The sequence below is a fragment of the Amblyraja radiata genome, chromosome 17 (genome assembly GCF_010909765.2).
Source record: "Amblyraja radiata isolate CabotCenter1 chromosome 17, sAmbRad1.1.pri, whole genome shotgun sequence".
Lineage (NCBI taxonomy): Eukaryota > Metazoa > Chordata > Chondrichthyes > Rajiformes > Rajidae > Amblyraja > Amblyraja radiata.
In genome coordinates, this window is record NC_045972.1 from 16,696,004 (window position 1) to 16,723,302 (window position 27,299).

Sequence of the window (27,299 nt, forward strand, 5' to 3'; positions counted from 1 at the left end):
CACACAAAAGCCCGGGCGCCCTGTTTAATTGGGACGAGTGTTTTTGCATCGATAGGGAAGGAGGCGAGATCCGATATCCCCAACGTAGATCCGGACGGGATGGGAATATTCCTGGGCGCTATTGTCCCAGATTTGCTGCTGCACCAGTAAAAACCAGGAATGGGTGCATTGAAAGAGGAACCCCCCCTCCCGAGCATATCAAATGTTTTGTCTGTACTGGGATCGCGGTCCGGCGCCAACAAATTCACTTGGCAGGATATGACCGGCGTTTCTGCTCGCAGATATAAATTCGGCAGCTGACTGCGGCGGGGAAGAGCCGGCAGTCTGAGCTCACACAGAAAGCAGCAGGAGCAGCAGCAGTGGCACAGCAGCTCCGCTTGCGACTGAGTGCGAGCGTTCACACAACTCACCATCCTCCCCCTCCCGCAGTCTCACACCAACCCTTCCAGCGAGGAAGCTGAACTCTCTTAATCATCTCGGTCTCCTTGCAAGGTGAGTGAAAGGAAACGCCGCACCGTTTACATAACTTTTTGAAGCATTTTCCTTTTTTTAAAAATCATTTTATTTAAAGCAGAGAGACTCCTCCAAACTAAACGTAGAAACAACGAACTGCAGATGCTGGTTAATACGCCAAGGACACTCCAAGTGCTGGAGTCACTCAGTGGGTCAGGCAGCATCTCCAGAGAACATGGATAGGTAATGTTTCGAGTCGAGAAGTGTCTGAAGCAGGATCACCACACCAATTATATCGCTTATGCATGTTCTTCAGAGATGCTACCTGACCCGCTGAGTTACTTTAGTACTTTTGTGTCATTTCCTACAGACTAAAGTCAGGAGCAAAAATCAGGAGGTAGACACAAAGTGCTGGAGTAACTCAACGGGTGAGCAGCATCTCTAGAGGGAAGGAATGGGCGACGTTTCGGGTCGAGACCCTTCTCCAGACTGTTTTAGTTGAAGAGTCAGTGAAGACATTGATAGCATCGGGGTAGGTAGAGACCCCAGCCAGTATAGAAACCCTTCTCACGTTAAGCCGCCTTCCAGCGCAAACAAGCCCCATTGACCCGTGTTGGATGTGTTAACATGTTGAAGCCTCCCTCAGTGGGAGGGGGGCGGTGAGTGTAAGGGGAGATGCAAGGAACAGTTGTGTGTCGGCGACGCTGGCGGAGGTGGAGCAGAGAATAGGACGCGAAATATAAGTCTCAATGCATATCAGGTGGTCACCTGGTGTAGCAGATGATGGTTTAAAGAAATAATGGCTTAAGAAGGGTCTCGACCCGAAATGTCCTTATCTCCAGAAATGCTGCCCGTCCCGCTGAGTTACTCCAGTATTTTGGTGGTCACCTGAACTGGTTGTATTGTATTTTGAACTGTAATCGAGGCTGTATTCACTAATCAAAAACGAGCAGTTGGATGATCTCAGCGGGTCAGGCAGCATCTTTTTTTAAATTAAAAAAAACTTTATTCAGAATAAAAATATGTATGCAAAACAAGTGGGCATCCGACACTCTCAGAGGCTGTACATACATTCACTAGCGTCGTGTAGGAAGGAACTGCAGATGCTGGCTTACACCGACAATAGATACAAAGAGCTGGAGTAACTCAGCGGGACAGGCAGCATCTCTGGAGGGAAGGAATGGGTGACGTTTCGGGTCGAGACCCTTCTTCAGACTAGCCGCGCACATTAGTGTCGTATTTGGACGTGTTCACGGAAGATGGCCAGGCAGCATCTGTGGTGGGGAATGGAGAGACCCCGCTTCTTCAGCGTGAGAGAGAGCCTTTTTTTAAAACTTCATCTCCTCTTTGTATTTGTTTATGGCCAGCAACAGTTAGCGCTTGGTGACTTGCCTTCACTTAGATACAGGCAAATTACAGAGCAAAAATCCCATCTGAATGTCCAGTCAACCTTCCCGTGTTGGTGCCTATCTCTAGTTGGGTTCAAGATGAGTGAACAAAGTGAATTAATGAATAAGTTTATTACCATGGTGCCTTGGTACAGCAGGCATGTCCTCATGAGGATATAGGGAGGAGCTCTTTTAGCAGCAGGTAATCTGACCACGTGTTGTCTCTCTCTTCTAGGTTGTCATCTTAAGGTTTTACAAACCTTGGCAGAAGGTTGGTCACATTCACACCATTTCTCAGCCATGAGCCTTGGATGCACCTGGATCCATGTGGCCATCTTAATTGGCCTGACTCACCAGTCGAATTGCAGGATTTTGCATAATGCTTCGCATTTTGAAAGTTTGCTTCAGTCCATCCATTCCAGGAGCAAGCGAGCCATCACCCTGGTCGACAAAGAAGATATTTTGCAGCTACACAACCACCTGCGGGGACAGGTCAGCCCCTCGTCTTCCAACATGGAGTACATGGTGAGTAGCTGCCCTGGTGTGTGTGGCCACAGGCCTCACCCTGACAGTGTCTGGAGTTCCCATTATACTGCAAATAGACACAAAAATGCTGGAGTAACTCAGCATGTCAGGCAGCATCTCTGGAGTAAAGGAATAGGTGACGTTTCAGGTCGAGACGCTTCTTCCGTGCCCCATTGCGCCTCATTGGGCATGGAGGTACTTTGGAACACTCTGTGGTCTGTAGATTCTCAAATAAAAATGAATCTTATCTAGAAAAGCTCTGTTCTACAGAAATTAAAAGCAATTAGTTACATAGAAAAGTACAGCTCAGAACGGGCCCTTAAGCCCATAATGTTTGTGTTGAAGATGATGCCTAGCTGAATTGATGTTATCTGCCTGTACATGATCCATATCCCTCTATTCCCTGCACAGCTATGTGCTCGTCTAACAACCTCTTAAACATATCATATCTGTCTCCCCCCCCCCCGGCAATGCGTATCAGGCTCCCACCACTTTCTGTGTAAAAAAACTTGCCCCGCACATCTCCATTAACCGTTTCCGCTCTCACCTGATAGGTATCCCCTCTAATGCTGTACATTTCCACACTGGGATAAAGGTTCTGGCTATCTACCATATTTATGCCTCTCATAATTTTATATACTTCTATTGTCTCTCCTCAACCTCTGACTCTCCAGAGAAAACATTCCCAAGTTCATCCAACCTCGCCTTGTTGCTGAAACTCTCTAATTCAGAAGGTTCAGTCTAACTCTACTCTACTTCCCACTATTTAATTGCTTTACATTTTTAGTGAAGAAGTGTCTCTGTGTGCTTATGGAGTGAGAAACGAGACTGAGAGTCATAGAGTCATGCAGTGTGGACACGGGCCCCTCAGCCCATATTGCCCGCACCAACCAACATGTCACAACTGCACTAGTCCCCACCTGTCTATGTTTGGCCCATATCCATCTAAAAGTATCCTATCCATTTACCTGTCTAATTGTTCCTTAAACATTGCAATAGTCCCTGCCTGAACTACCTCCTCTGGCAGCTCATTCCATATACCTACTGCACTTAGTGTGAAAATGTGAACCCTCAGATACCTATTGAATCTTTCCCCCCCCCCCCCACCCTTACCTTAAATCTATGTCCTCTGCTTCTCGATTCCCCTACTCCAGGCAAGAGAACCTGTGCATCTACCCGATCTATTCCCTTCATACACTTGGGCAAGTGGATATCATTGCAAAGTAATGTAACTGCTGGAAATTCAAACTGGAGGACCATAGTTAGCCAGGCGGTAGTGGATCTGTTGAGTTCATTGCCACAGACAGCTGTGGAGGCCAAATCTTTGGGGCTTTTTAAAGCAGAGATTGACGGGTACTCGATGAGTTAGGGCATCAAAGGATATGGGGAGGCAGGAAGATTGGGTTGAGAGGGGAGGGTAGATGAGCCATAATTGAATGGCAGAGCAGACTTGATGGACCAGATCGCCTAATTCTGCTCCTATGTCTTATGAACTTATGAACTTTCTCTCACAATATTGAAAGACTGAGGAAGAGAGTTCTGTTCCTAAAGCTCCGTTAAGGCCTCATCTACCATAACGTTTTCATGGCTTATACTATTTTGCCCAGAACAGCAGATCAAATAGAGTGAACATGGCAAAGTATGTTGAGACCACATTTTTATTGTCTTCTAGTAAATCCCTTTGCTTGGCAAATCTTCCCAATGTTTGATTGATTGGAGAGTTTACGTTGAACTTGTCTCTTTAGATTGTAGACAGCTCAATGGAGATTATAATGCAGAGAAACTGAGTTTGGTGATTGAACTGAACTGGCAAAAAAAACTGCTGGCTATCTGTATAAATAGCAACATTATTATTTTTCAATACCGTCGTGAGAAAATGAAACCTAGATAGCCAGGATTAATATGGTGAATCCCTCTCATTTATTTTTTCATCCCCGAATAAAATATCTTCATAAAATATCTTCAAAAGGTTGAAAGGAACATGCAGACAGGCTGGAATGCCCTTATAAATAGTCCTCCCACCTAGATTGACTATATTTCTTCTTCAGTTCACAGCGTTAAAAGGAAATCTTTGATGATATGTACATGGAAAACATATAATGAATCTGATTGATACAAAACTATACGATTGGGAAATTGTAAATAATTTTTAAATTGTGATTAATGCTGGAAACACTCCACAGGTCAGGACGCATCTTGGGGAAGACTGGAAGAGCAAGGTTACTCACTGGAGCATTTTAAGTGGCTGAGAGGGTGGGCGAGCGACAGTTAGTTCAACTAGACAATTGTGCATGTTGGAGGCAGAGAACTGAGGCTTGAGATTGAGTTTGTTTGTTGCCACATGTACCAAGGTACAGTGAAAACTTTTGTTGCGTGCTATCCAGTCAGCGGAAAGACAATACATGATTGCAATCGACACCTCCACAGTGTACAGCTCTGCTGTTGGAGTAGAGATTTAAAAGAGTGGAGCAATTGTAATGCATGATTGCAGATTCACTTCTGTGACTAGCACGTGAACCAGCTTCGGCAGCTTCGACCACCCCGGGCCGCGGAGTTTGAACCGGCCCGTTCGTGGAGCACGGTTGAGCCGCGGGACTTACTTACCATCACCCGGTGGGGTCACAACATCGGAGGCCTGGATTGCCTCAGCGCAGAGGGAGAGCAAGGAGGGAAGAGACAAAGACTTTAAGACTTTTGCCTTCCATCACAGTGAGGAGATGCCTGGTGAACTCACTGTGGTGGATGTTAAATTTGTGTTTATTGTGTGTTTTGTTATTTTATTATATGTATGACTGCAAGGCAACGAAATTTCGTTCAGACCGAAAGGTCTGGATGACATTAAAGGATACTTTGACTTTGACTTTGACTTTGACGAAGAGTTGCCTGGCTGCTCTGCTCAGAAAAGAAACAGAGGCTTCTCAGAACAGCCTGGTGTGGGATGGAAGTGTGAAAGTATTTTACATCCATTGTACAGGTGAGCTTATTGGGACACAGAAATTGGAAGCTGTAAAAGTGGCTGAGGGCAACACATGTCTTAAACCTGAAACATTGACTTTGTTCCTCGTTCCATAGGTGTTGAGTGTTTCCAGAATTTTCCGTTTTTATTTCAGATTTCCACCATGCATGCTCTTTTGCGACTTATTTGCGGTTGTTCTATCTTCGTCATAGATTGTTTGGTAATGTTGTGTGTGGCATGTTGTTTTGTAGGAGTGGGACACAGAGTTGGAGCAGTCAGCAGAAAGATGGGCCAAGCAGTGTACGTGGGATCATGGCCCTTCTCATTTACTCAAGTCTATAGGCCAGAATCTGGCAGTGCACACGGGAAGGTAAGCCCACCTCAGGACGTTTCTTTTTAATATTCATTTGTTCCCTCACTGTAGGAGAAGCAAGGCTTCTGGAAATTGGACAGGACAGTCACCAGTCACTTTGGCTGTGGTCTTTGGGTGCTGGAGCACCCAGAATGGCCAGCTCCTGCTCTTACTTCCAATGTTCTTGTGTTCATCCAAACAAGGAGGGGCAGAGAAGACAAATTTGTTACACCCAAACTGTTGCACTATAGTGGGATACTTTGTCACACTGCTGTGTACGGCTCCCACCATGTCCAGTACTGTGAGCTACTGAGAGAAGCAATAAACCAAACCAATTTGCAGAGAAGAATCTAGGAAACCCCTTCCTGATTTACCAATTTCCATATCTTAGGCATTTGGGTAAGGAAATAAATCTTACCCAGTCGTTGATATAAATCATTTTACAAGTTCTATGTCTGTACATTCTTCTGGTTCTCACAAGATACAGTTTGTCAACTTATAAGATCATAAGACTTAGGTGAAAAAATAGGCCATTCAGCCCATCGAGTCTACTCCGCCATTCAATCATGGCTGATTTATTTTTCCTTCTCAATCCCATACTCCTGCTTTCTCCCCATAACCTTTGATGGCTTTTCTAATCAAGAATCTCTCAATCTCTGCCTTAATTATACAATGTCTTGGCCTCCTTAGCCATATGTGGCAATTAATTCCACAGATTTACCACCCTCACCAAAGAAATTCCACCTCATCTTCATTTTCAAGGTACGTCCTTTTATTCAGAAGATTTTAATCTCATGGTAACTTTCCATATCTACAATTACGACTTAAAAACTACTTAAAGTAAATGTGTAATTCTGCATTTAAAGCCGCTCACCAATGAGGGTTGCAGCAGCATCTCGTAAATCTCTTTCCCCGACGCATGGCTGTGGCATTATTAAAAACTGATGTAAATGTCCCTTTCATGTGTATCTTTGGTAGGTTTATAACAGGAGGGACTTGTACACTGGTGTGACTTGTACACCCACGTGTTAGAACATTGAACATAGAAAAGTACAGCAGAGAACAGGCCCTTCCGTGCTCATCCCTGTGCTTATCTAAAAGCCTCTTAAACACCACTATCATCCATCAAATAAGACAAAACATTGTGTAATTTGACTTTTATTTTCCAAATCACTAAAACTTAAATCTGGACGTGCATGTTTGTTTATACTTTACAAAAGTTTTGTTGAAAGAGTGAAATAGCTAAACAAAACCTTATGAATGGAATAAATTATGGAATACATTATGAACGGAATAAATAGTTTCAAAAGATGAATTGATTAATTTATTTATTTATCATTTAACAATGTAAAACTCATTGAGGAAAATATTTACCTATCATAAACCCAATTAAAGTATTTCTTTAAAACTGAGGTGCCCTAAAGGGGGAGCAACATAAACACCAGTGTAGCTTGTGCATCAGAGTGCATAGTGTGACAACGCACACCATCAGATTCAGGGATAGTTTCTTCCCAGCTGTTATCAGACAACTGAATCATCCTACCACAACTAAAAAGCAGTGCTGAACTACTATCTACTTCTTTGATGACACTCAGACTATCCTTGATCGGATTTTGCTGGCTTTATTTTGCACTAAACGTTATTTCCTTATGATATATCTATGCACTGTAAATGGATTGATTGTAATCATGGATTGTCTTTCTGCTGACTGGTTAGCACACGACAAAAGCTGTTCACTGTACCTCGGTACACGTGACATTAAACTAAACTGAACTGAATTGATTTTAGTGTATATCTAAATAATGCTGTGTCACACATGGTTTCTTTCAACAAACATTATATATTTCATCAAATCTCAGTGATTTTTACTATAATATTACTATTTTTACGATCATAAAATCATTACTTAGGAACAGTCATCTGAATCTTGCTTTCCCTCCTAATGTGACATTGAGTGAAGCCATTTGGCCCATTGAGTCCATGTTGGCTCCCAGCAGAGGAATCTCATCTATCCCATTCCCAGTCCTCCTCTTCCCCTGTTATGTTGCTACTTAATTTTCTCTTATCTTCCGTCTTCTTTTATCACTTCCATACACTAAGTGGTAATTTGCAGTTGCCAACTGACCTACCACTGACTGGGCATCTTTTCCCTGCAAATAACTCAATGTATTTAATCGGTGAAAATTGACTGACATATTTTTGGAGTTACTGATTCATAAATAGTACAACTTGCAAGCAATGTCTGTGACAGAGTGCTGTTTCTGTGCTTTCAGATATGTATCTCCAGCAGCGCAGGTGCAGACATGGTATGATGAAGCCAAAGATTACACCTACCCATACCCACATGAGTGCAGGCCTTGGTGTCCCGAAAGATGTTCTGGCACAATGTGCACCCATTACACTCAAGTAAGTAATTTATAACTGAGCAACAAATCTCTTGCATCTTGGCTGAATAGTGGTTTTGAAGAGCGATATTGTTGAGGTTCAAGAATTAACTACAAACCTGCACGTCTTTGGAATGTGGGAGTAAACCGGAGCACCAGGAGAAAACCCACGCATTCACAGGGATAACGTACAAACTCCGCACAGTCAACACTCGTAGTCAGGATCGAACCTGATTCTCTGGCGCAGTGAGACTGCAGCTCTATCGGTGCACCACTGTGCTGCCCAATTGTTAATATTGTTAACACCTTTAATAATGGGGTAAAGAAACAAATCACAGCACAAAATGGATTACAAATAGATAGTGAGTAGATTCAAAAGTTCCATCCATTTGCTAACACCTATTCTCCAAAACGAAATACATGTACAGATTTTACTGTCTACAGATTTAATTCTAGCAAGAATACATTTTAGGCAGTCATATTAGCATCAATATTTTAAACTGATGATCTGCCATCATTAGAATGTGTCCATTATCTAATCGCCATTTTAGTCCATTGTAAGATGAAGCTTGGTTTAAAACATAGAACATAACAGCACAGGAACGGGCCCTTCGGCCCACAATATCTGTGCGAAACATGATGCCAAGTTAAACTGATCTCATCTGCCTGTACATGATCCATATCCCTCTATCCTTGTGCTTCCATGCGCCTATCTAAAAGCCTATTAAACACCACTATCGTATCTGCCTCCACCACCATCCCTGGCTTGACCTTCTTGAAATAATCACTGCATTGAGGAACATGGGTTTTTGAAATTTGCAACAAATTTCAGATGAAGCTTGCTGCCAAATCCTAAAACAATTGGTCTTTGGATATGTAGGAGCCTCAGAGAGGTAAAATCTTAAAACACTTTTAAATTTGGAGTCGACGTTTAGGGAGGGTGTTTCAGTCTTACAGCGTTTCAGTACACACACTTTGATATAGATCATAATGTACTTTGTAGTGGGCTATTCCTTAATTCACTTCATAATTATTTCTGGTCTGCATACTCTCAAATATTTGTTTAGATATATTTTTACCATCCTTTATACCACAATATTTGCAAACAGCTGCAGAGAGTTGCACTTATCAATTTAATCATTAACTATTCAAATCACTGTTTGGCTTCACATCAAAAAATAATTCAGCATTATTCCTTTCTGAAGCCCTGTGTGACAATGTTGCACTCTTAATGACCTCACTTCATTTCTTCCTTTACCAGAGATTTAATGCTGTTGATGATTTTGTAATTTATTAAATCCAAACTTTGGCTTGGATGAGAAAAGCTAATAATGAATGGAATTATTTTTAAAAAAAATTAGAATAATTTAGGTAGTGTATATGTTTACTTGATTAGCAGTAAGCTATTTTTTGAGAAAAATGCATAGTTAATCACTGATACTTTATTTAACAGCTTTCTTATTTTAATTTCTTTGCAGCTGGTATGGGCAACAACAAACCGAGTTGGCTGTGCTGTCCATGTTTGCCCAAGAATGAACGTGTGGGGATCAATCTGGCAGAACGCTGTCTATTTAGTGTGCAATTATTCGCCAAAGTATGCTGTTTATCATTACCATTGCTTTTTAGTTTGGTTTATTGTCAGATAATTGATAAATGAAGCAGAGTCTTTGGCTGTGTCCAACTGTTTTCTTGTACAATGTATTTGGCAAATTATTTATTGAAACATTGTACTTATCATTGAGAGTCTTTACGGTTGCGTAATGACAAACCGACTATTTACGCTGATGCTGATTTGCATGGTGTACAGTAGAACCAATAATCTTACTCTTGCAACTTTGACAATGCTGAACTAACAGATTTTCTGGGCTATTAGGTGCTCCTCTTATTAATGCTCAAACATAGATAGGGGCGATACACAGTGGCGCAGCGGTAGAGTTGCTGCCTTACAGCACCAGAGACCCGGGTTCGATCCTAACTACGGGCGCTGGCTGTACGGAGTTTGTACGTCCGCTCTGTGATCTGCATGGGTTTGCTCCGGTTTCCTCCCACACTCCAAAGGCATACAGGTTTGTAAGTTAATTGGCTTCAGTAAAAAAATTGTAAATTGTCCCGGTCTGTAGGGTATTGTTAGTGTGCGGGAATCACTGGTCGGCCTGGACTCGGTGGGCTGAAGGGTCTGCTTCCACGCTGTATCTCTAAACTAGTCTAAAAAAAATAAGATTCCCCAGTTTTTACATATTACACGGTAGCATGCCAACACAGTTGCTGCCTTTATTGATATGATTGTGGCTGTTTAGCTCATATCGGAGCTGTTTATTGTGACCCAGCATGAGGAAGAAGTAAGGAAACGGACAGCAGACCAGCATTTATTAATTAGGGTTGTCAACTCCTCTTTGGTACCTTATTCATTTGCTGTTATATGTGAACCAATTCTTGAATAACAATGGAGATGCATCTCGCACCTCTCAACTTAAACCTGTCAGGATTGAGAGAAATGGCAGGTTCACTTTCTGCATCCTTGCATGTAATACCAATTCTGATCTCAGTTGCTTGCTTTCATGATGGTATCAGTCTTGCTCAGGATGTTGCAGCTTTTATTTGGCTTACCTATTGCTCCTCATGTTTGGGACAAAGTCCTAAAGAATAAGACCAAATTAACCTGAATTTGCATTGAGATTCTTTGCTGTTTTTTAATCAACCAGGGGCAATTGGATTGGGGAAGCTCCATACAAGCCTGGTCGCCCATGTTCAGAGTGCCCACCCAGCTATGGTGGGCGTTGCAGGGATAACCTCTGCGACAAAGGTACGTAATCATATTGTACATCCCAATAAAAAATAAATTAACTTCAAAACTTAATGTGACCACTCCTACTTCCAAAACTATTTTACAGATGCCCGTAACATCACGGAGGAGTTATTATATTTGAATGCTTAGTTTAGTTTAGAAATACAGCTTAAAAACAGGCCCTTTGGCCCACCGAGTCTGCGCCAACCAACAATCTCCGTACACTAGTTCTAATCTACCCATTTGCGGCAATTTTGCAGAAGCCAATTAACCTACAAACCTGCACGTCTTTGGAATGTGGGAGGAAACTGAGGTACAGGGAGAATGTAGAAACCCCGCACAGACAGCACCCATAGTCAGGTTCGAACCCGGGTCTCTGGCGCTGTAAGGCAGTGAATCTACCGCTGCGCCACTGTGCCGCCCAAATGCTGTTTGTTTAATATTTTATATCACCGAGACAAGGGTGGTCACTGAATCAGTGTTGAGTCATCACAGTGGCTACAGACATTTTTCTTGGTTGATGCATGGTCGTGGGCCAAGGAGCTGTTGTGAATGAGAGAGTGAGTTGCAATCACTATGGGAAGTTGAGCAAAAAAAGTTAGGATTCACAGAAAATAGGGTGGGAAATAAGAGTTTCGGAGATAGATAAAGTGACTCAACAGACGAGCTGGCAATTGAGGTGTAGCTTGAGTGCAGACAGGAAAATAAGAATTTTAATTTTGAAATAAGGAAAGGTCAATTGACCTTTAAACCTGCTCAGAGTTACAGACAATGCAATGAAGACTATCCCAGTGACACTAATACGGAGTGTGTAAATGTAACCGAACAGAACAACAATTGTAACAGGAGAACACCAACGCTATATTAAACAAACCGGACAAGAATTATATAAAATCAAAGATAGCGTATTCAGGACTGTTGGTAAAAAAGAATGAAGAGAAACAAAAAGCCCTGAGAATTTTAATTTGGTGTAACATTTACAACTCATTGTTTGTTTACTGGTAATTCAATTTTAATTAATAAAAAAATATTCTAGCAATTAAATGTCAGCACTGTATATATCCGTATACAGGTCCATTTTGTAACACTGAAACAGCACAGAATTTTAACCATGGTTGTACGATATTTGGTTTACTGAAGGAGTTTAAGATTTACTTTAGCACAGACATAAATATGGGTTTTATGAAAAAAAAATTGGTATGTGGTTTCCAGCATATTTATTTCTGTTTGCTAATAGGAAAATATTTCAATGTTTACTTCTTTGTCCTCAGCATAAATTAATGTAATTTTCAGTCTGCTCATTTAAAATGTTGAATCCAGTTGATTTTGGCCGGCAAAATCCACTTCTGTAATGAATACCTGCTTGTTTCTAAACAGAATACTCCATTTTGAGCTGTCAGCTACTGTGTGAACAGTTGATTTGCCACTAAATGAACTTTACAAGCAGTAAGGCACTCATTTATTCCCATTAAGGATAATTAGCTGTCCAAACACTGTGGCATGGAAGCCGACCCAAGTACAGAAAAAGTATCTTTAGTGGATCAGAAAAAACACAGCAAAAATGACCTCAATGCCAGATTTTTTTTGTTGAGGATTATTTTTACTCACAGGTGCCCTACTTTACTTATTGATCCACCAAAATGGCTAAAGGATGCCTTTCCTGTTCCATGTACTAATCAAAGAAAGTGTGTGGATGTGTGGCTGGTGAATAAGATGTGGCTGGGGACGTGCTTGGGTGTGATGCAGTTTGATTAACCTGTTGCTTGGATCAGGATCTAACTCTAAACATTGTCTTCAATGGATCCAAACTGCAAATGGATTTTGCATTCCGTAAGGGTGGTGCAATGTTAGAGTTGCTGCCTCGCAGCGCCAGAGACCCGGACTCGATCTTGACTACAGGTGCAGCCTGCACGGAGTTTGTATGTTATCCCTGTGACCACGTGGGTTTTATCTGCGTGCTCCAGTTTCCTCCCACATTCCAAAGGCGTGCAGGTTTGTTGGTTTCTGTAAATTGCCCTTGGTGTGTAGGGAGTGGATGAGAAAGTGGGATAACATAGAACTAGTGTACAGGTGATCGATGGGTGGCATGGGCTCGGTGGGCCAAAGGGCTGCTTTGTTCATCTATATACTCAATTTAAAGTACTTGAACAGCTCCATTGAGTCCATTAATATTTGTAGATCTTCTGGTTGTGTGCAAGTTGGGTGCATGGAGAGGTAGAATGATGGAAGGAACGGGATTAAGGTTTTTTTGACCAAGGTATAGTCATGACTGCAGACAGTGTTTAAAACATAAATACAGCTGACATTATTTACATTTATGTCAGGAACAGTTTGAGAGTGGTGAATGGTGATGTAAGGAGTGATCATTCAAAAGGTTTTGGTCTCAAGCTGAGGGTGTTTAGTTTAGAGACACAGCGCGGAAACAGGTCATTCGGCCCCCGAGTCCGCACCGACCAGCTATCCCCGCACACTAACACTATCCGGCACACACTAGAGACAATTTAAATTGATACCGAGCCAATTATCCTACAAACCTGTACGTCTTTGGCATGTGGGAGGAAACTGAAGATCTCGGAGAAAACCCACGCAGGTCATGGGGAGAAAGTACAAACTCCATACAGACAAGCACCCTTAGTCAGGATCGAATCCGAGTCTCTGGCGCTGTAAGGCAGTAGCTCTACCGCTACGCCACCGTGCCACCCAAACAGTGTGCGCATAAACAGTGTACGGTTGACGACTGAGCAGACAATGCTGCTGTGCACGTATTGCTGAATGCATGGAAGTGGAAAACAAGAAAGTGGGGTAAAAAAAAAAACACAGGAAAATAAACAGTAAGAAAAGATCCTGAATCACTGTCTCTGATGTGGAATTCTTAACCCATCTGCATACAAGATTGTTTAACCATATTTCACCATTTTCTCCCAGGCAATACTGTGAAAAGACCACAGCCGAAACATATGAATGAAATTGAGCTTCCCACGGACCATGGGTTAAATCCTTGGGTGGAGCAACAAAAGCCGCCATCTCGTCCACATTCAAAGAAGACATCTCACACCCACAAAATGATGAGTAAGGAAGCATTTAAGTTTTATGCGTAATCTACTCAAATACTACAGAGATCTTTAAGAGGTTTGAGTGTGCCAAAACTAACCGGGTGCAGCTCCTGACTGCCTCTGGAGCACAGGTAAAGCTAGGTCTTTGTTGCAATGCCTAATTTGAAATAGGATGAGAATGGGTTTGTTTGCAGCCTTAGTAATTCAGCACTAAAGCATTTGTCAGGCTGGCCCATTTGCTTGCAAAAAGATTTCTTATCACAGTTCTGAGAAGAAGCTGTAACTGTGCGAATGGAAAAGCTGCTCTGCTAGGAAATTATTCAAGCTGTTGGGATTGAGATCTTATTAATTCTAAGATGATCTTTATATTTATAAAGTTGTGCAGCAGGGAACTTTATAATCATCAATTTCTCTCTCTGTCTCTCTCGCTCTGAATCTCTGTCTGTCCCTCTTTTTCTGACTCCATCTCTTTGTCTCTGTCTTTCTGACTCCCTCTGTCCCTCTCGTTCTCTGTCTGGTTCTGTCCTCCTGTACCTCTGTCTGTCTGTCTCTCTGTCTGTCTGTCTCTGTCTGTCTGTATCTCTTCCTGTCTGTCTGTTTCTCTTTCACTCCTCTCTCTCCCAGTCTTTCTCTGTCGCTCTCTGCCCCATCCCCTCTCCCCAGATATTAGCTGAGCAGTTATGGATCATGAGCTCCACTATCAGGCACCAGGAATGCAGAGGACCTTTGCCAATTTTTTGTTGGGTAAATGCACGCATCAATAGTGGTGCAGGGACATGATGTGCATGCACCATCATTTCTGTTTATTATAGTTGTGATTAATGTGACAATTGGGAAGAGACTTGCTCCTGCTTCTTCAACCCCACCAACCTCTCATACACTGTGACAGGGATTAGCTTTCCTGGAAGGGCTTCCACATCCACATGTAATTGCTATGGCACTGGGGTCTTTGCCTGGCACTTCCTTGCTGTAGTCCAGGCATTTTCTGGGATCTGGGAATGTTCCTACAATGCGACAGTTTCTTCCCAGCTGTTATCAGGCTGCTGAACCATCCCATCAACAACTAGAGAGAATTCCTTAGCTATCATCTCATTGGAGACCCTCGGACTATCTTCAATTGGACAATAGACAATAGGTGCAGGAGTAGGCCATGTGGCCCTTCGAGCCAGCACCGCCATTCAATGTGATCATGGCTGATCATCTCCAATCAGTACCCCATTCCTGCCTTCTCCCCATACCCCCTGACTCCGCTATTTTTAAGAGCCCTATCTAGCTCTCTCTTGAATGCATCCAGAGAACCTGCCTCCACCTCCCTCTGAGGCAGAGAATTCCACAGACTCACCACTCTCTGTGAGAAAAAGTGTTTCCTCGTCTCCGTTTTAAATGGCTTACTCCTTATTCTTAAACTGTGGCCCCTGGTTCTGGACTCCCCCAACATCGGGAACATTCCTCCCTCTAGCGTGTGTCCAAACCCTTAACAATCTCATATGTTCAAATGAGATCCCCTCTCATCCTTCTAAACTCCAGAGTGTACAAGCCCTGCTGCTCCACTTTACTGAACTTTATCTTGCACTAAATGTTATTCCCTTTATCGTGTATCCACACTGTGGATGCGTTGCTTGTAATCATGTATAGTCTTTCCGCTGACTGCAACAAAAAAGCTTTCCACTGTACCTTGGTACATGTGACACTAAACTCAATTAAACTAAACTAAACTGCTCATGTCCCCTTGAAAGGTTTTAATGAACTTTGCCAATGATGGGTGTAAGTACCTGCTGACATTTTATACCTTCATTGTGCATCTTTCCTGAACGTTATTTCACCAACAACATAATTAAATATGTTGGGATGACAGTTTTTTGACATGTTTCAAGAGTGTCCTTACTATGATCTTATGGCTAGATGATTTTTTGCCAACAACTTTCGCCCCACATCTGGTTGTAATTTAACATTTGTGGCTGATACTTGTGTGAGAGATCTTTTTAATTCTCAGTATCATGTACCATTCAGCTTTAAAAGGAGGAAGGTGTCCGATTCTCTCGGACGTAGTCTTCGCTGTTGGCTAGAGCTCGGACCAGCCTGTGGTTTTTTTAGGCTGATTGCCTGTTTTTGAGCTTCAAGGGATTTGCGTAGGTTGCAAAACTGTAAAGAACTAAAGCACATTAGTTGAGGTTCTTGTAAGGTTCAAGCAAGCCCTTCAGCATACTGTTTGTCCAGGAACAGAAGATTCCTAATGGACTCAGAAAGAAAATGCCAAGTCATATTATTTATCTATGCAGTACAGGACAAAGCAAAGCCCATGAGCAAATTCTGGTTTCATGGATTGGAACTTAATATATTTTCTTTCTATTACAATAACACTACCTCTTCAAGTATGGTTTAAATATAAGCATTTATAAACTGTTGCTGAAAATGTGCTTTATCTAAATATATTTTATTTAGCATTGAAAAAAATAGGATTATGTGGCGTTTTTGTCGTAAGTATTGTAATATGTTTTTTTTTTAAAGCAAATAAAAGCTGGATTGGATTTGTTTGCAGATAAAAGTGGTCTGAAAATTATTGGTGTGAAATAAATAGTTCCTTTTGATGGTTTATACTCAATTATCCAAGGTTTGATTGGTTGCAAAAAGTAAAGACGCTAATTTGAATTTAAAATAACACTGCAACCTGAAATCTCAAATTAAAACAGAAAATGAAAGAAAAACTCAGCAGGTCAGGCAGCATCTGTGGAAAGAGAAACAGTTAACATTTCAGATTGAAGATCTCACTTTTACAGTTCCCTTCTTACAAATGCCACCTGACCTGCAGAGGTAGGGTAGTTATGAAATCCAGTGCTCTGTGTCTTTTGAGTCTTTGTAAAAGGTGCCAATTTCCCATTCTATGGATTAGATGCTAGTGGGTTCTATGAATTCACTTTATCAGATGATTTCTCATGTGTGGAAGATAGACACAAAGTGCTGGAGTAACTCAGCGGATCAGGCAGCATCTCTGAAGTAAAAGGATAGGTGACGTTTCGGGTCGGGCCTCTTTGTCAGAGTCACCCATCCTTTTTCTCCCGAGATGTTGCCTGATCCACTGAGTTACTCCAGCAGTTTGTGTCCATCTATACGTATAAACCAGCATCTGCAGTTCATTTCTACATATTTCTCATGTGCTGTAGTTTTAGTTTTTTTCTATTCATCTGGATGTCAAGCCAAACATTTATTGTACATCTCATTCTTCCCAGAGGTTGTTTACCTGATTGACTGCTGCAGACCTTCAGGTAAAGGTCCTGCTACAGTGTGTAGGGAGGCAGTTTCAAGATTTAGACCATGGCAACTGCACTCTCTCTTTAACCCGAATCATCTCAATCTGCTCAGACAATTAGAGAGTACTCAGTGAAAGGTATATCACATTCCTTCCAATGGGTCTCTTTAGGATCCGATTCTGTTTAAAGCTATGTGTCAAAATACATGAGCTGATCAACATGATTCATCCTGATGCGTCATTCTACAATGGTCAGAGGCATAAAATCCTTGCAATATCCCCATAATGTTTTTGTTCGCCTATTACTTTAATGACCCTTACAATCAGTCTACGAATAAATGTAAATGTAGGATTGACATAAAAAATGTGCTTAATACACATGCATTTATTTTTCTCCATAATTGTGCAAAAATATTTATTTTTCTTTCTCCTAAATCTCTTCCATTTCAAGTCGTCCGCATCCCCTTAACTAGACCGTGCAACAATGGTAACAGTTCATTTCTATCTGCCCTTCCTCATGCATTTGTATCTTTTGAGGTGTCAGGGGTTATGGGGAGAAGGCAGGTGAAAGAGGTTTCAAGGGACAGTAGACTTGATGGGCTGAATGTCCTAATTCTACTTCTATTCATTGACCTTATGATCTTAAATCACTCTTACCTTCAATTGAAAGTAGCTGTACTAGTCTTTCTTTGAGTTTGTGTTTCCTTATTCGAGGCAGTTTCCCAGTACTTTGGTATTGAATGATCAATCCTTCCTATAACTACACAATACCTTTTCATTTACAAAGGGTCTTATGGATTTACCATGACATCCTGAATATCGTATGCATGCCATTTCTTTTCACTTTTGGCTTGAATTGTTATGCTTTAAGATCATGATATGACATTTTACTGCCTTTCAGCTCAAACCATCACATGTGAAATAAAAATGAGAGACAAATGCAAAGGGACAACTTGCAACAGGTATCATTATTGTTCTCTCTGCATTTATTATTTTACATGTATTAATTCATTTTCAATATTTACAGGGTTCTACATTGACAGCAATAATTTGGAATAATGATCAAGAATAAGGAATCAAGAATTTGGAATCAATGATCCAGTAATGTGTAATATGATAGAAATCCTGTTCAGAAAGTGCATGTATTAGAATAAATGTATTATGCAGTGTCCTTTAGTGATTTAAAGTTCTGGAGTGCAGAATGTCATGCACAAAGTAATTAGTTAATCCTCATTGCACTCAGATTTTTCACTGATTGATGGAAAGATACAGCATTTTAAACAGGCTGTAACAGTTAGATAGGACTCTTAAAGATAGCGGAGTCAGGGGATATGGGGAGAAGGCAGGATCGGGGTACTGATTGGGGCTGGCTCGAAGGGCCGAATGGCCTTCTCCTGCACCTATTGTCTATTGTGTCCCCATCCCTCCCAAATTCATGCCGACCATCGATCACCCAGTCACACGACTTCAATGTTATCCCACTTTCACATCCGCTTCTTACACATTAGTGGCAATTTTACAGAGGCCAATTAACCTACAAACCTGCACATCTTTGGGTTGTGGGAGGAAACCATAGCACCAGGAGGAAACTCTCATTGTCACAAAGAGAACATGTAAACTCCACACAGAAAGCACCCAAGGTCAGGATCAAACCAGGTTGTCTGGCGCTGTGAGGCAGCAGCTCTACCAGGGACACCACAGTGGTTCATACATTTGATACATTTCGTACCTGATAGTATTTATTGCGTGATTTGATTTCCATTTAAAGTTATTGAATCTCTTTGTTTCAGGATATAAAATCAATAAGTGATTCTCGTGGAAATCCTTGTGTAAAATTCTTTATCCAATGAGCGATCAATCAGTCATGCGATGCAAGATAAAATTGTATAATGGGGAATGGTGCGATTGCCGTGATATATTACAGACCTCCTTGTTAAATATGATTATTTAGCCATTCATCAAGTGACAAAACTGTTCAGCAAAACACAGCGTTAATATTTGCCCTTGTATTATGAGGTAAAGGTTTCTTTACAGACACCTCAAATTCTATGGCTACACTCGAACAGTGAACTTAGAAAAGGCTGGAGCACATTTATGTCATCTGAATATTTTACTGCTTTGTCACATGAATTCAGTACATTTATTTATTTTGGCATTTTCACTTCGGTTACAGAGATACTGTACTATTTATTAAAATTATGACATTAAAATGTTCACTGCTGAAGCTGTTACACAAACTGTCCTTTCAGGGACGTGATAACCTCCTTCTAAGCCACTAATTGCTCTTATTGAATCTGTAATACCAATTACAGAGAGATTTTTATGCAGGAATAGAAGACAGAAAATATTAATTGTGTAGGAAGGAACTGCAGATGCTGGTTTAAACCAAAGATAGACACAAAAAGCTGGAGTAACTCAGTGGTTCAGACAGTGTCTCTGGAGGAAAGGAATAGGTGATGTTCAGTCTGAAGAAGGATCTCAACCCGAAACGTCACCTGTTCCTTTTCTCCAACAATGCTGTCTGACTGGCTGAATTACTCCAGCTTTTTGTGTCTATCTGTGCCGAAAATATTAAGCAGCAGGAACACATTTTCTAAAGATGTATTTTAACACTTTAAGCAGTTGAATAGATGCTCAAAGTGTGACCTGAGGATTTTTCTTGTGTTTGTAATCAGTCTATAAATGGCGACGTTTGATGCTTGATAATTTGATGTTTTTTATTGATTAGGTATAAGTGCCCGGTTAATTGCAAATCTTCAACTGCTAAAGTAATTGGAACAATCTATTATGAAGCGGTAAGGATTTTCTATGTTTATTTAGATATCTCGAGGTCCCTTCCCAGCATAAATTGTCAGTGTGCCTCTAACTACTGACCTTAACCTACTGTACCTTACCTACTGTATGGGATTGTGGGTGGGACTGGGATACGGATATCTTTGTAACAAGGATATATCTGGGATAAACTTCATCCTTCGTTACATATCCCCTAAACAGAAATGGGATGTAGAGCTAGCTTGAATGTATATATCTCTACCCTCCCCAGCCCTGGTCCATCTTGGCCCAATATATCTTGGCTCAATTTCTTCCTTTGAAAGGGACAACTGCTATTTTTTTTAATAAAGGAAATTATCTTGCCCAGGTCTGAGATCTAGATCTTCACCCGAGACGAGGGTGGGAAAGGGATGAGGTCTTGCAGTGTTTAATGCAGGGAATTAGGCAAAATTTAAAAAAGCTGGACCTCAAAGGTGATAATCTCTGGATTGCTTGTGGTGCCACGTGTTAGTGAGGGTAGGAATAGGAAGATAGAACAGGTGAATGCTTGATTGTAGGCATCAGAGACCTGATTACTAATACCACTGCTCAATACTAACTGTGGAGACATTTCTCTTCCACCACTAATCTTTCCCAAGTACTATTTTAAGGACAGGTTGAGGTGATTTTTAACCAAGCCTATCCAGAAATTTATAATTTACAGTAGGACCTCTGTTTTATGGTGGGCTTATTTCAAGTTTTTGGGCAATATTTGCTGGAGCCAAAGTGGGAGTTTTAGGGGCTTTGTCAAACAGTGCAGGAGATGTACGAATCAATTTGTTTTGCATCTTTCCAGCAATCTAGCATTTGTCGGGCTGCAATACACCAAGGAATATTTAAAAATGAAGACGGAGGACTTGTGGATATCACCCGGACAGGAAAAGTCCCATTCTTTGTCAAGTCCACCAGAAAACACATTCGATCCATAAGGTGAGAGAACCCTAAATTAGGTTTAGGTTTATTACTGTTACATGTACAATGAAAAGCTTAGTTTAGCATGCTATCCAAACATATGCCATGTACAGATACAATCTGTTCAAACTTGAGTACAATAGATAAAGCAAAGGGGAAGATACAGAGTGCAGAATATAGTTGTCAGCAGTGTAGCACACCTGTTCCATAGGCAGAGTCCAATGGAGGTACTCAATGCCATGGAGGTGAATTGAACAGTATCCTGGCTTATGCAAGGACTGTTCAGAAGCCTGATAATGGAGGGGAAGAAACTGTTCTTGAGTGTGGTGGTGCACGCTTCAAGCTTCTGTACTTTCTGCCAGATAGGACCAGGGAAAAGAAGGTATGAAAACAAGTCTTTCACCATTTTCTTAAAACTGGATGCATTTCCCTTGTTTTTGACCAGACTGCAGCAAAATCTTAATGGTTATCCACAAACGAGCCTATATATCAGTGTTCACACACACACGCAAATAGCAAGTTAAATTGATGCTCTAAATGGGTTAGGATTATTACTTGTGTAGAGATTATCAATGTAGACAGCTTGGTAAGAAATAACAGAAAATCAGTGTGCATGCACCTGGATTCAATTTCCATTGGCATGAGGTATGGTATAGTGGTAACAAATGGGCTAACAAGGCCAAAGGAAACACTTCTTGCATCCATTGTGGGAATATTGCCCATTATCGTGTAGGATACTATCCGTAAGCTGAATAAACACTTGAAGATGTGAGGAGTGTGTCTGACCTTTTGACTGAACGTTGGCAGCAGTTTGGAAAAAATATCTTACTAATACTTGAATGATTGGTTATTTAAAACCAGCTCCATCTTCTTCCTTTGCACACATTCACATTCTCTCAATTTGGAGCAAGGTGGTTATCTGCACTATTGATCTGTTTTATTGGCTGTTTGTGTTTTATTTGGGCTATATAATAGTTCACCAGAAGACAGGATAGCAGACTTTAGGTAGACTGAGTTAAGGTTTTGTTCCAGTCTTATACATAATATTTGATTAATTGATCAAAGGTAACAGCCATAGTTAAGATCACTGTATTTTAATAAAATGCCATTAATCTTTTAACAAGAGCAACATTTATTTTCAGCAAGTTCAAGGAAGCCAATGGATTTACAGTTTCGGAAGTGACCAGTAAGATCATTTCTTCAAATTTTTGTTAAATTTCAAAACCCCTCAGTTTTTACTTGAAAATGTTCCAATGTTCTGATTGTATTTTTTTCCTTTACTAGCCCAGTCAGTTGATTGTTATACCGCAGTGGCTCAGCTTTGTCCTTATCGAAAGCCAGGTACACATTGTCCAAGGTAAGGCATCTATATTACCTATTTGCTAATTACTTTTCGCACAATGCAGAGTAATATTACAATTAGTCAAGAACTGTACTAATAGGTAAAGAAAGACACAAAATGCTGGAGTAACTCAGCGGGTCTGGCAGCATCTCTGGAGAACATGGATCAGTGACATTTTAGGTCTTTAGATCTTAAGAGATACAGCGCAGAAACAGGAACACCAGCCCACGGAATCTGCACTGACCAGCGATCATCCTGTTTACTACCACTATCCTACATACTAGGACCAATTTTACAACTTACTAAAGTCAGTTAATCTACAAATCTGCACATCTTTGGAGTGTTGGAGGGAACCGGAACACCCGGAGAAAAGCCACATGGTCACACGGAGAATGTATCAGCACCTGTAGTCAGCCTTGAACCCGGGTCTCAGGCGCAGTAAGGCAGCAACTCTACTGCTGCACCACTGTGCTGCCCTAGGTCAGGACCCTTCTCCAGACCCTTATCTGTGGGGTTTTGACTATGGCGTTGTCCACATTTGTCTTCTAACTACTCTTTCAATTAGCTGTGGCCATCTGACACATCTTAGTTTGAGGCACATCTGAAGACCATCACCTGAGGTTCTGTATGTAGATAGGGTGGTAAAGAAAGCTTTTGGTGTGCTGGCCTTTATAATTCAGAGCATTGAGTATAGAAGTTGGGATGTAATGTTAAAATTGTACAAGGCATTGGTGATGCCAATTCTGGAGTATGGGGTACAATTTTGGTCGCCCAATTATAGGAAGGATGTCAACAAAATAGAGAGAGTACAGAGGAGATTTACTAGAATGTTGCCTGGGTTTCAGCAACTAAGTTACAGAGAAAGGTTGAACAAGTTAAGGCTTTATTCTTTGGAGCGCAGAAGGTTAAGGGGGGACGATAGAGGTCTTTAAAATGATGAGAGGGATAGACAGAGTTGACGTGGATAAGCTTTTCCCACTGAGAGTAGGGAAGATTCAAACAAGGGGACATGACTTGAGAATTAAGGGACAGAAGTTTAGGGGTAACATGAGGGGGAACTTCTTTACTCAGAGAGTGGTGGCTGTGTGGAATGAGCTTCCAGTGAAGGTGGTGGATGCAGGTTCGTTTTTATCATTTAAAAATAAATTGGATAGTTATATGGACGGGAAAGGAATGGAGGGTTATGGTCTGAGCGCAGGTATATGGGACTAGGGGAGAATACGTGTTCGGCACGGACTAGAAGGGTCGAGATGACCTGTTTCCGTGCTGTAATTGTTATATGGTTCTCATTGCAGTATTCTGTTCCATTACCTTCTGTATAGTTCAGATTGCCTATTTCTTAGGGGTCCCGACCTGAAACATCACCTATCGATGTAGTCCCAATCCGCTGAGTTACTCCAACACTTTGTGCCTTTCTTTGTAAACTAATACCTGCAGATCCTTGTATCTCCTTTGCACTGATAGATTTTGTATTTAACTTTTAAGTGGTGGCTTTTCACATTTAAAACTAAATGATTGAAATTTAGTTTCAAAACCTTTTTCTACTGTTTAACACACCATGAGCTGTGCTTCATATCATGTTAAACAGACCTTAAGAAGGGTGAAAATATCTTCTAATCACAATTCACTGGTTCTATTGTGAAACATGGATTGAGATAATGAGGTAGGTTATGAAAATAAGACAAAGATGATTTTATACAATGCCTTTGGGTGGCACAGCAGTAGAACGGCTACCTCACAGCACCAGAGACCCAGATTCATTCCTGACTATGGGTACGGTCTGTGCAGAGTTTGTACGTTCTCCGTATGACCGTGCACGTTTCCTCTGGGTGCTCCGGTTTCCTCCCACATTTCAAAGGCATGCAGGTTTGTAGGCTAATTGGCTTCTGTAAATGACTCCTTGTGTGTAGGATGAGAAAGTGGAATAACATGGAACTAGTATGCAGGTGATTAATGGTCTCGGTGGGCCGCAGGGCATGTTTCTCCACGCTAAACCCAAACCCTTCTTTGCTATTCTAAAGCAAATCATTAAGTCTGGCCAAAGCACAGGCTGATGATTAGTAGCCCTTTATTATAATCAATTATGTAGTGTTAACCATATCCATTGACATTGCTTGGAATAGGTTAATTGCTCCCATTTTGTGCAGAACCTATATCTGCTCTTTAATATATAGTTGACCTGAGTAGTATTTCTATTCGAGGTTAAGTATGGTACTTTTCCCCACTGCATCTTTCAGCAGGCTGGAACCACTTTAACCTCTCCAAATCCAGTCAATGCATCCCAGCAATGGCTTGCATTGTGGTTCCACCCCAACCCAGTGGGTAGAGTTTGTGGGTCCCCTATCCTCTCCCATAACTATTCCAATCTGTCCACCATCCCATCCTCATTTGGTTCCACTCCTCTCTTCTGATCAGATTCCATCATCCTTTTTGCATTCACTTATTGTCCCCTGGTCTATGTTACTATCTCTACCTCCTGCATCTGCCAAACAACCCCTCATCACCTGGATCGCTTGCTGGGACTTGTCCCATTGCTCCCCCCCCCCCCCCCCCCCCCCCCTCACCTCTTAATACTTACTAAAAGTTATTGATGTTATTCCCTTGATCATGTATCTGAACACCGTGAATGGCTCTATTGTAATCATGTATTGTCTTTCTGCTGACTGGTTAGCACGCAACAAAAGCTTTTCACTGTACCTCGGTACACCTGACAATAAACTAAACTCAAACTCAAACCTCAGTTTCTGCTTCCAACATGCACAGTTGTCTGGTTGAACTAACTGTCGCTCGCTCACCCTCTCAATAAACGAAACTAAAACTAAACTAAACTTGCCATCACACCTCTACTTTTTTTAGTCCAGATGATAGGTCTCGGCCTGAAATGTCCACTGTCCGTTTCGCACCACAGATGCTGCTTTGACCTTTGAGTTCCTCTAGCAGTTTGCTTTCTGATTTGGGTGCCAACATCTGCAGTCTCTTGTGTCTCTTTCTTCTGATTCTTTTTTTGTGTGCGTCCTTTCCTATGTCTTGCATTAAACCATCGACAGTCTCTGGGTCTCTCTTTCCTTTTACTTTTCTTTCTCATTTATAGATGTCTCAAAATGCATCTTTCCTACCGTCTCCACGCAAACTCTTCCATAAAGGCCAGGAATCCGTCTTCTCCATGTATTTCCATTTATCGAGCAGCTTGGGATATTAACGTCAATAATGATACTGCACCTTTGCTTGTGGTTGAATATATCAATTAATGAGTGGAACTTGAATATGTCATCCCACTGTAAACACTTGCTGTCCAGCGAACTAAACCATTCATTTACAGCAAGTTCAAGGAAGCCAATGGACTTACAGTTTCAGAAGTGCTTAAGCAGTAAGAACTTCTTAAGCTACGAATTGTAACAAGTGTAATCCAAAAGTTATACTGCTCTAGCCTTTTGTGTCCATAGTGAAATACACATAACCAGGACCTTGCTTCAACTTTCTTTAGTGGGTGGTGACTGGTGAATCTGGAATTCTTTGCCACAGAAACCTGTGGAGGTCAAGTCAGCAGATATATTTAAAGCAGAGATAGATAGATTCTTGATTAGTACGGGTGTCAGAGGTTATGGGGAGAATGGGGTTACGAGGGAGAGATAGATCTGCCATGATTGAATGGAGTAGTGGACTTGATGAGCCAAATGACCTAATTCTGCTCCTATAATCTGTTATTAATATTATGCCATTCTTCTACGTCAATTGATTTTACTGTAAATATTTTATGCAAAATTTCTCATGTGCTTAATTGGAAATTTGTTATGTCATGCATTATACTTGCAAACTTAATCATTAATGCAATTAATGGATATTTTATTGGGCAATTTTAAATTCAGAGACTGATTACTTTGATTTATAGGATTAATTGCCCACCGAAATGTTTGGAGGAGTTTCCCTTCTGGGCGCGAGTCATTGGCAACGTGATTTATTCTGACGTAAGTTCACTGTATTTTCTCTTCTGTGATCGAGATCCTGTAGCAGAGTGTAGATGTTTGCCTCGGCATTACTGCAAACAACAGCGTTTTATACAATATTGACACAGCAAAAAGACCAGACATCTCAATCCGCCCACACCCCTCTTGTGGTTATGGACGATCCTTGTTTGCTTTCTCCATTTTTGATGTGAATCCAATGTCGTCTCCTATGGGGGGAGGAAAATCTATCTGCATAAAACGTTTGACAGAATATTCTGTTTTTCATTATGCTCCATTCTTCCGTTAATGTCAAGACCGCGTTTCTGCTTGCTGGAGTATAGCAGCGGGGAAATTAAAGCCAGAACTGGCCAAGCTGAAGTTATTTGATTCATATACAGAAAGTTTGAACCTCCAGGGAGATGAAACTCTTTCTCAGTTTTTGTTTTTGCATTTGAAAGCCAGCTGTGGTTTCAACACTGGTTCATTGCAGGAGACCTGGTTCTGATATTCTACACCACTCATGTTCCTACTTTGCTGGTGGAGGGGTTTTAAAGAGCAAAAAAGAAATTCAGATTTTGATGCATTTCCCCAGTGGTAATTGGATCCACCATAGATGGAGTAAGACCATGAGATGGACAAGCAGAATTAGGCCATTCAGCCCATCGAGTAGCTGATCTATCTGTTCCTCTCATCCCCATTCTCCTGCCTTCTCCCCGCAATGACGTATTGTCTGGCTGATAGGTGGGATTTGATCTGCATTCTCTTCCCTGTGCTTCAAATCCTGCGTAAACTGATGATGTAAAAATCCGGTGTAATAGTTGATGAGTGTCCTAAATTGTAAAATTAAAAACAACGGAAAAAGAGATCTGGGGGATTGAATGCAACAAACTGAAAATAAAACAGTGAATTAGAATAAATATGGAGGAAGAATTATTGAGCAATTTAATTTGAACCCTTAAATTAAGTTTATTTTTCCTTTTAAGTGGGGAGTCTGTAGTTATAGTAATTGAGCTTAACAATTGTATCTGTCTGCAGCAAGAACAAAGCCAGGAGAACTCAATATAGAATAAGATGTTTACCAGTGAACCCTTTCAAATTTAAATAGTCATTGTATATTCAGAATTTAATGAGTATTTATGTGTGTGGT

General features: G+C 41.2%; 1 protein-coding gene across 1 annotated transcript in view; it reads left to right on the forward strand.

The window, feature by feature from the left end:
- Positions 1–252: 252 nt before the first annotated feature.
- Positions 253–27,299, forward strand: part of crispld2 (cysteine rich secretory protein LCCL domain containing 2) — a 38,401-nt gene continuing 11,354 nt past the window's right edge. The window contains exons 1-13 of the mRNA XM_033035795.1: positions 253–492; positions 2,077–2,366; positions 5,574–5,692; positions 7,948–8,080; positions 9,537–9,652; positions 10,761–10,861; positions 13,769–13,912; positions 18,045–18,105; positions 19,872–19,938; positions 20,751–20,884; positions 22,009–22,052; positions 22,151–22,223; positions 26,098–26,173. Coding sequence (XP_032891686.1) covers positions 2,142–2,366; positions 5,574–5,692; positions 7,948–8,080; positions 9,537–9,652; positions 10,761–10,861; positions 13,769–13,912; positions 18,045–18,105; positions 19,872–19,938; positions 20,751–20,884; positions 22,009–22,052; positions 22,151–22,223; positions 26,098–26,173 — 1,293 coding nt within the window. The 5' untranslated portion in view covers positions 253–492; positions 2,077–2,141. The remainder of the gene's footprint in view (positions 493–2,076; positions 2,367–5,573; positions 5,693–7,947; positions 8,081–9,536; positions 9,653–10,760; positions 10,862–13,768; positions 13,913–18,044; positions 18,106–19,871; positions 19,939–20,750; positions 20,885–22,008; positions 22,053–22,150; positions 22,224–26,097; positions 26,174–27,299) is intronic.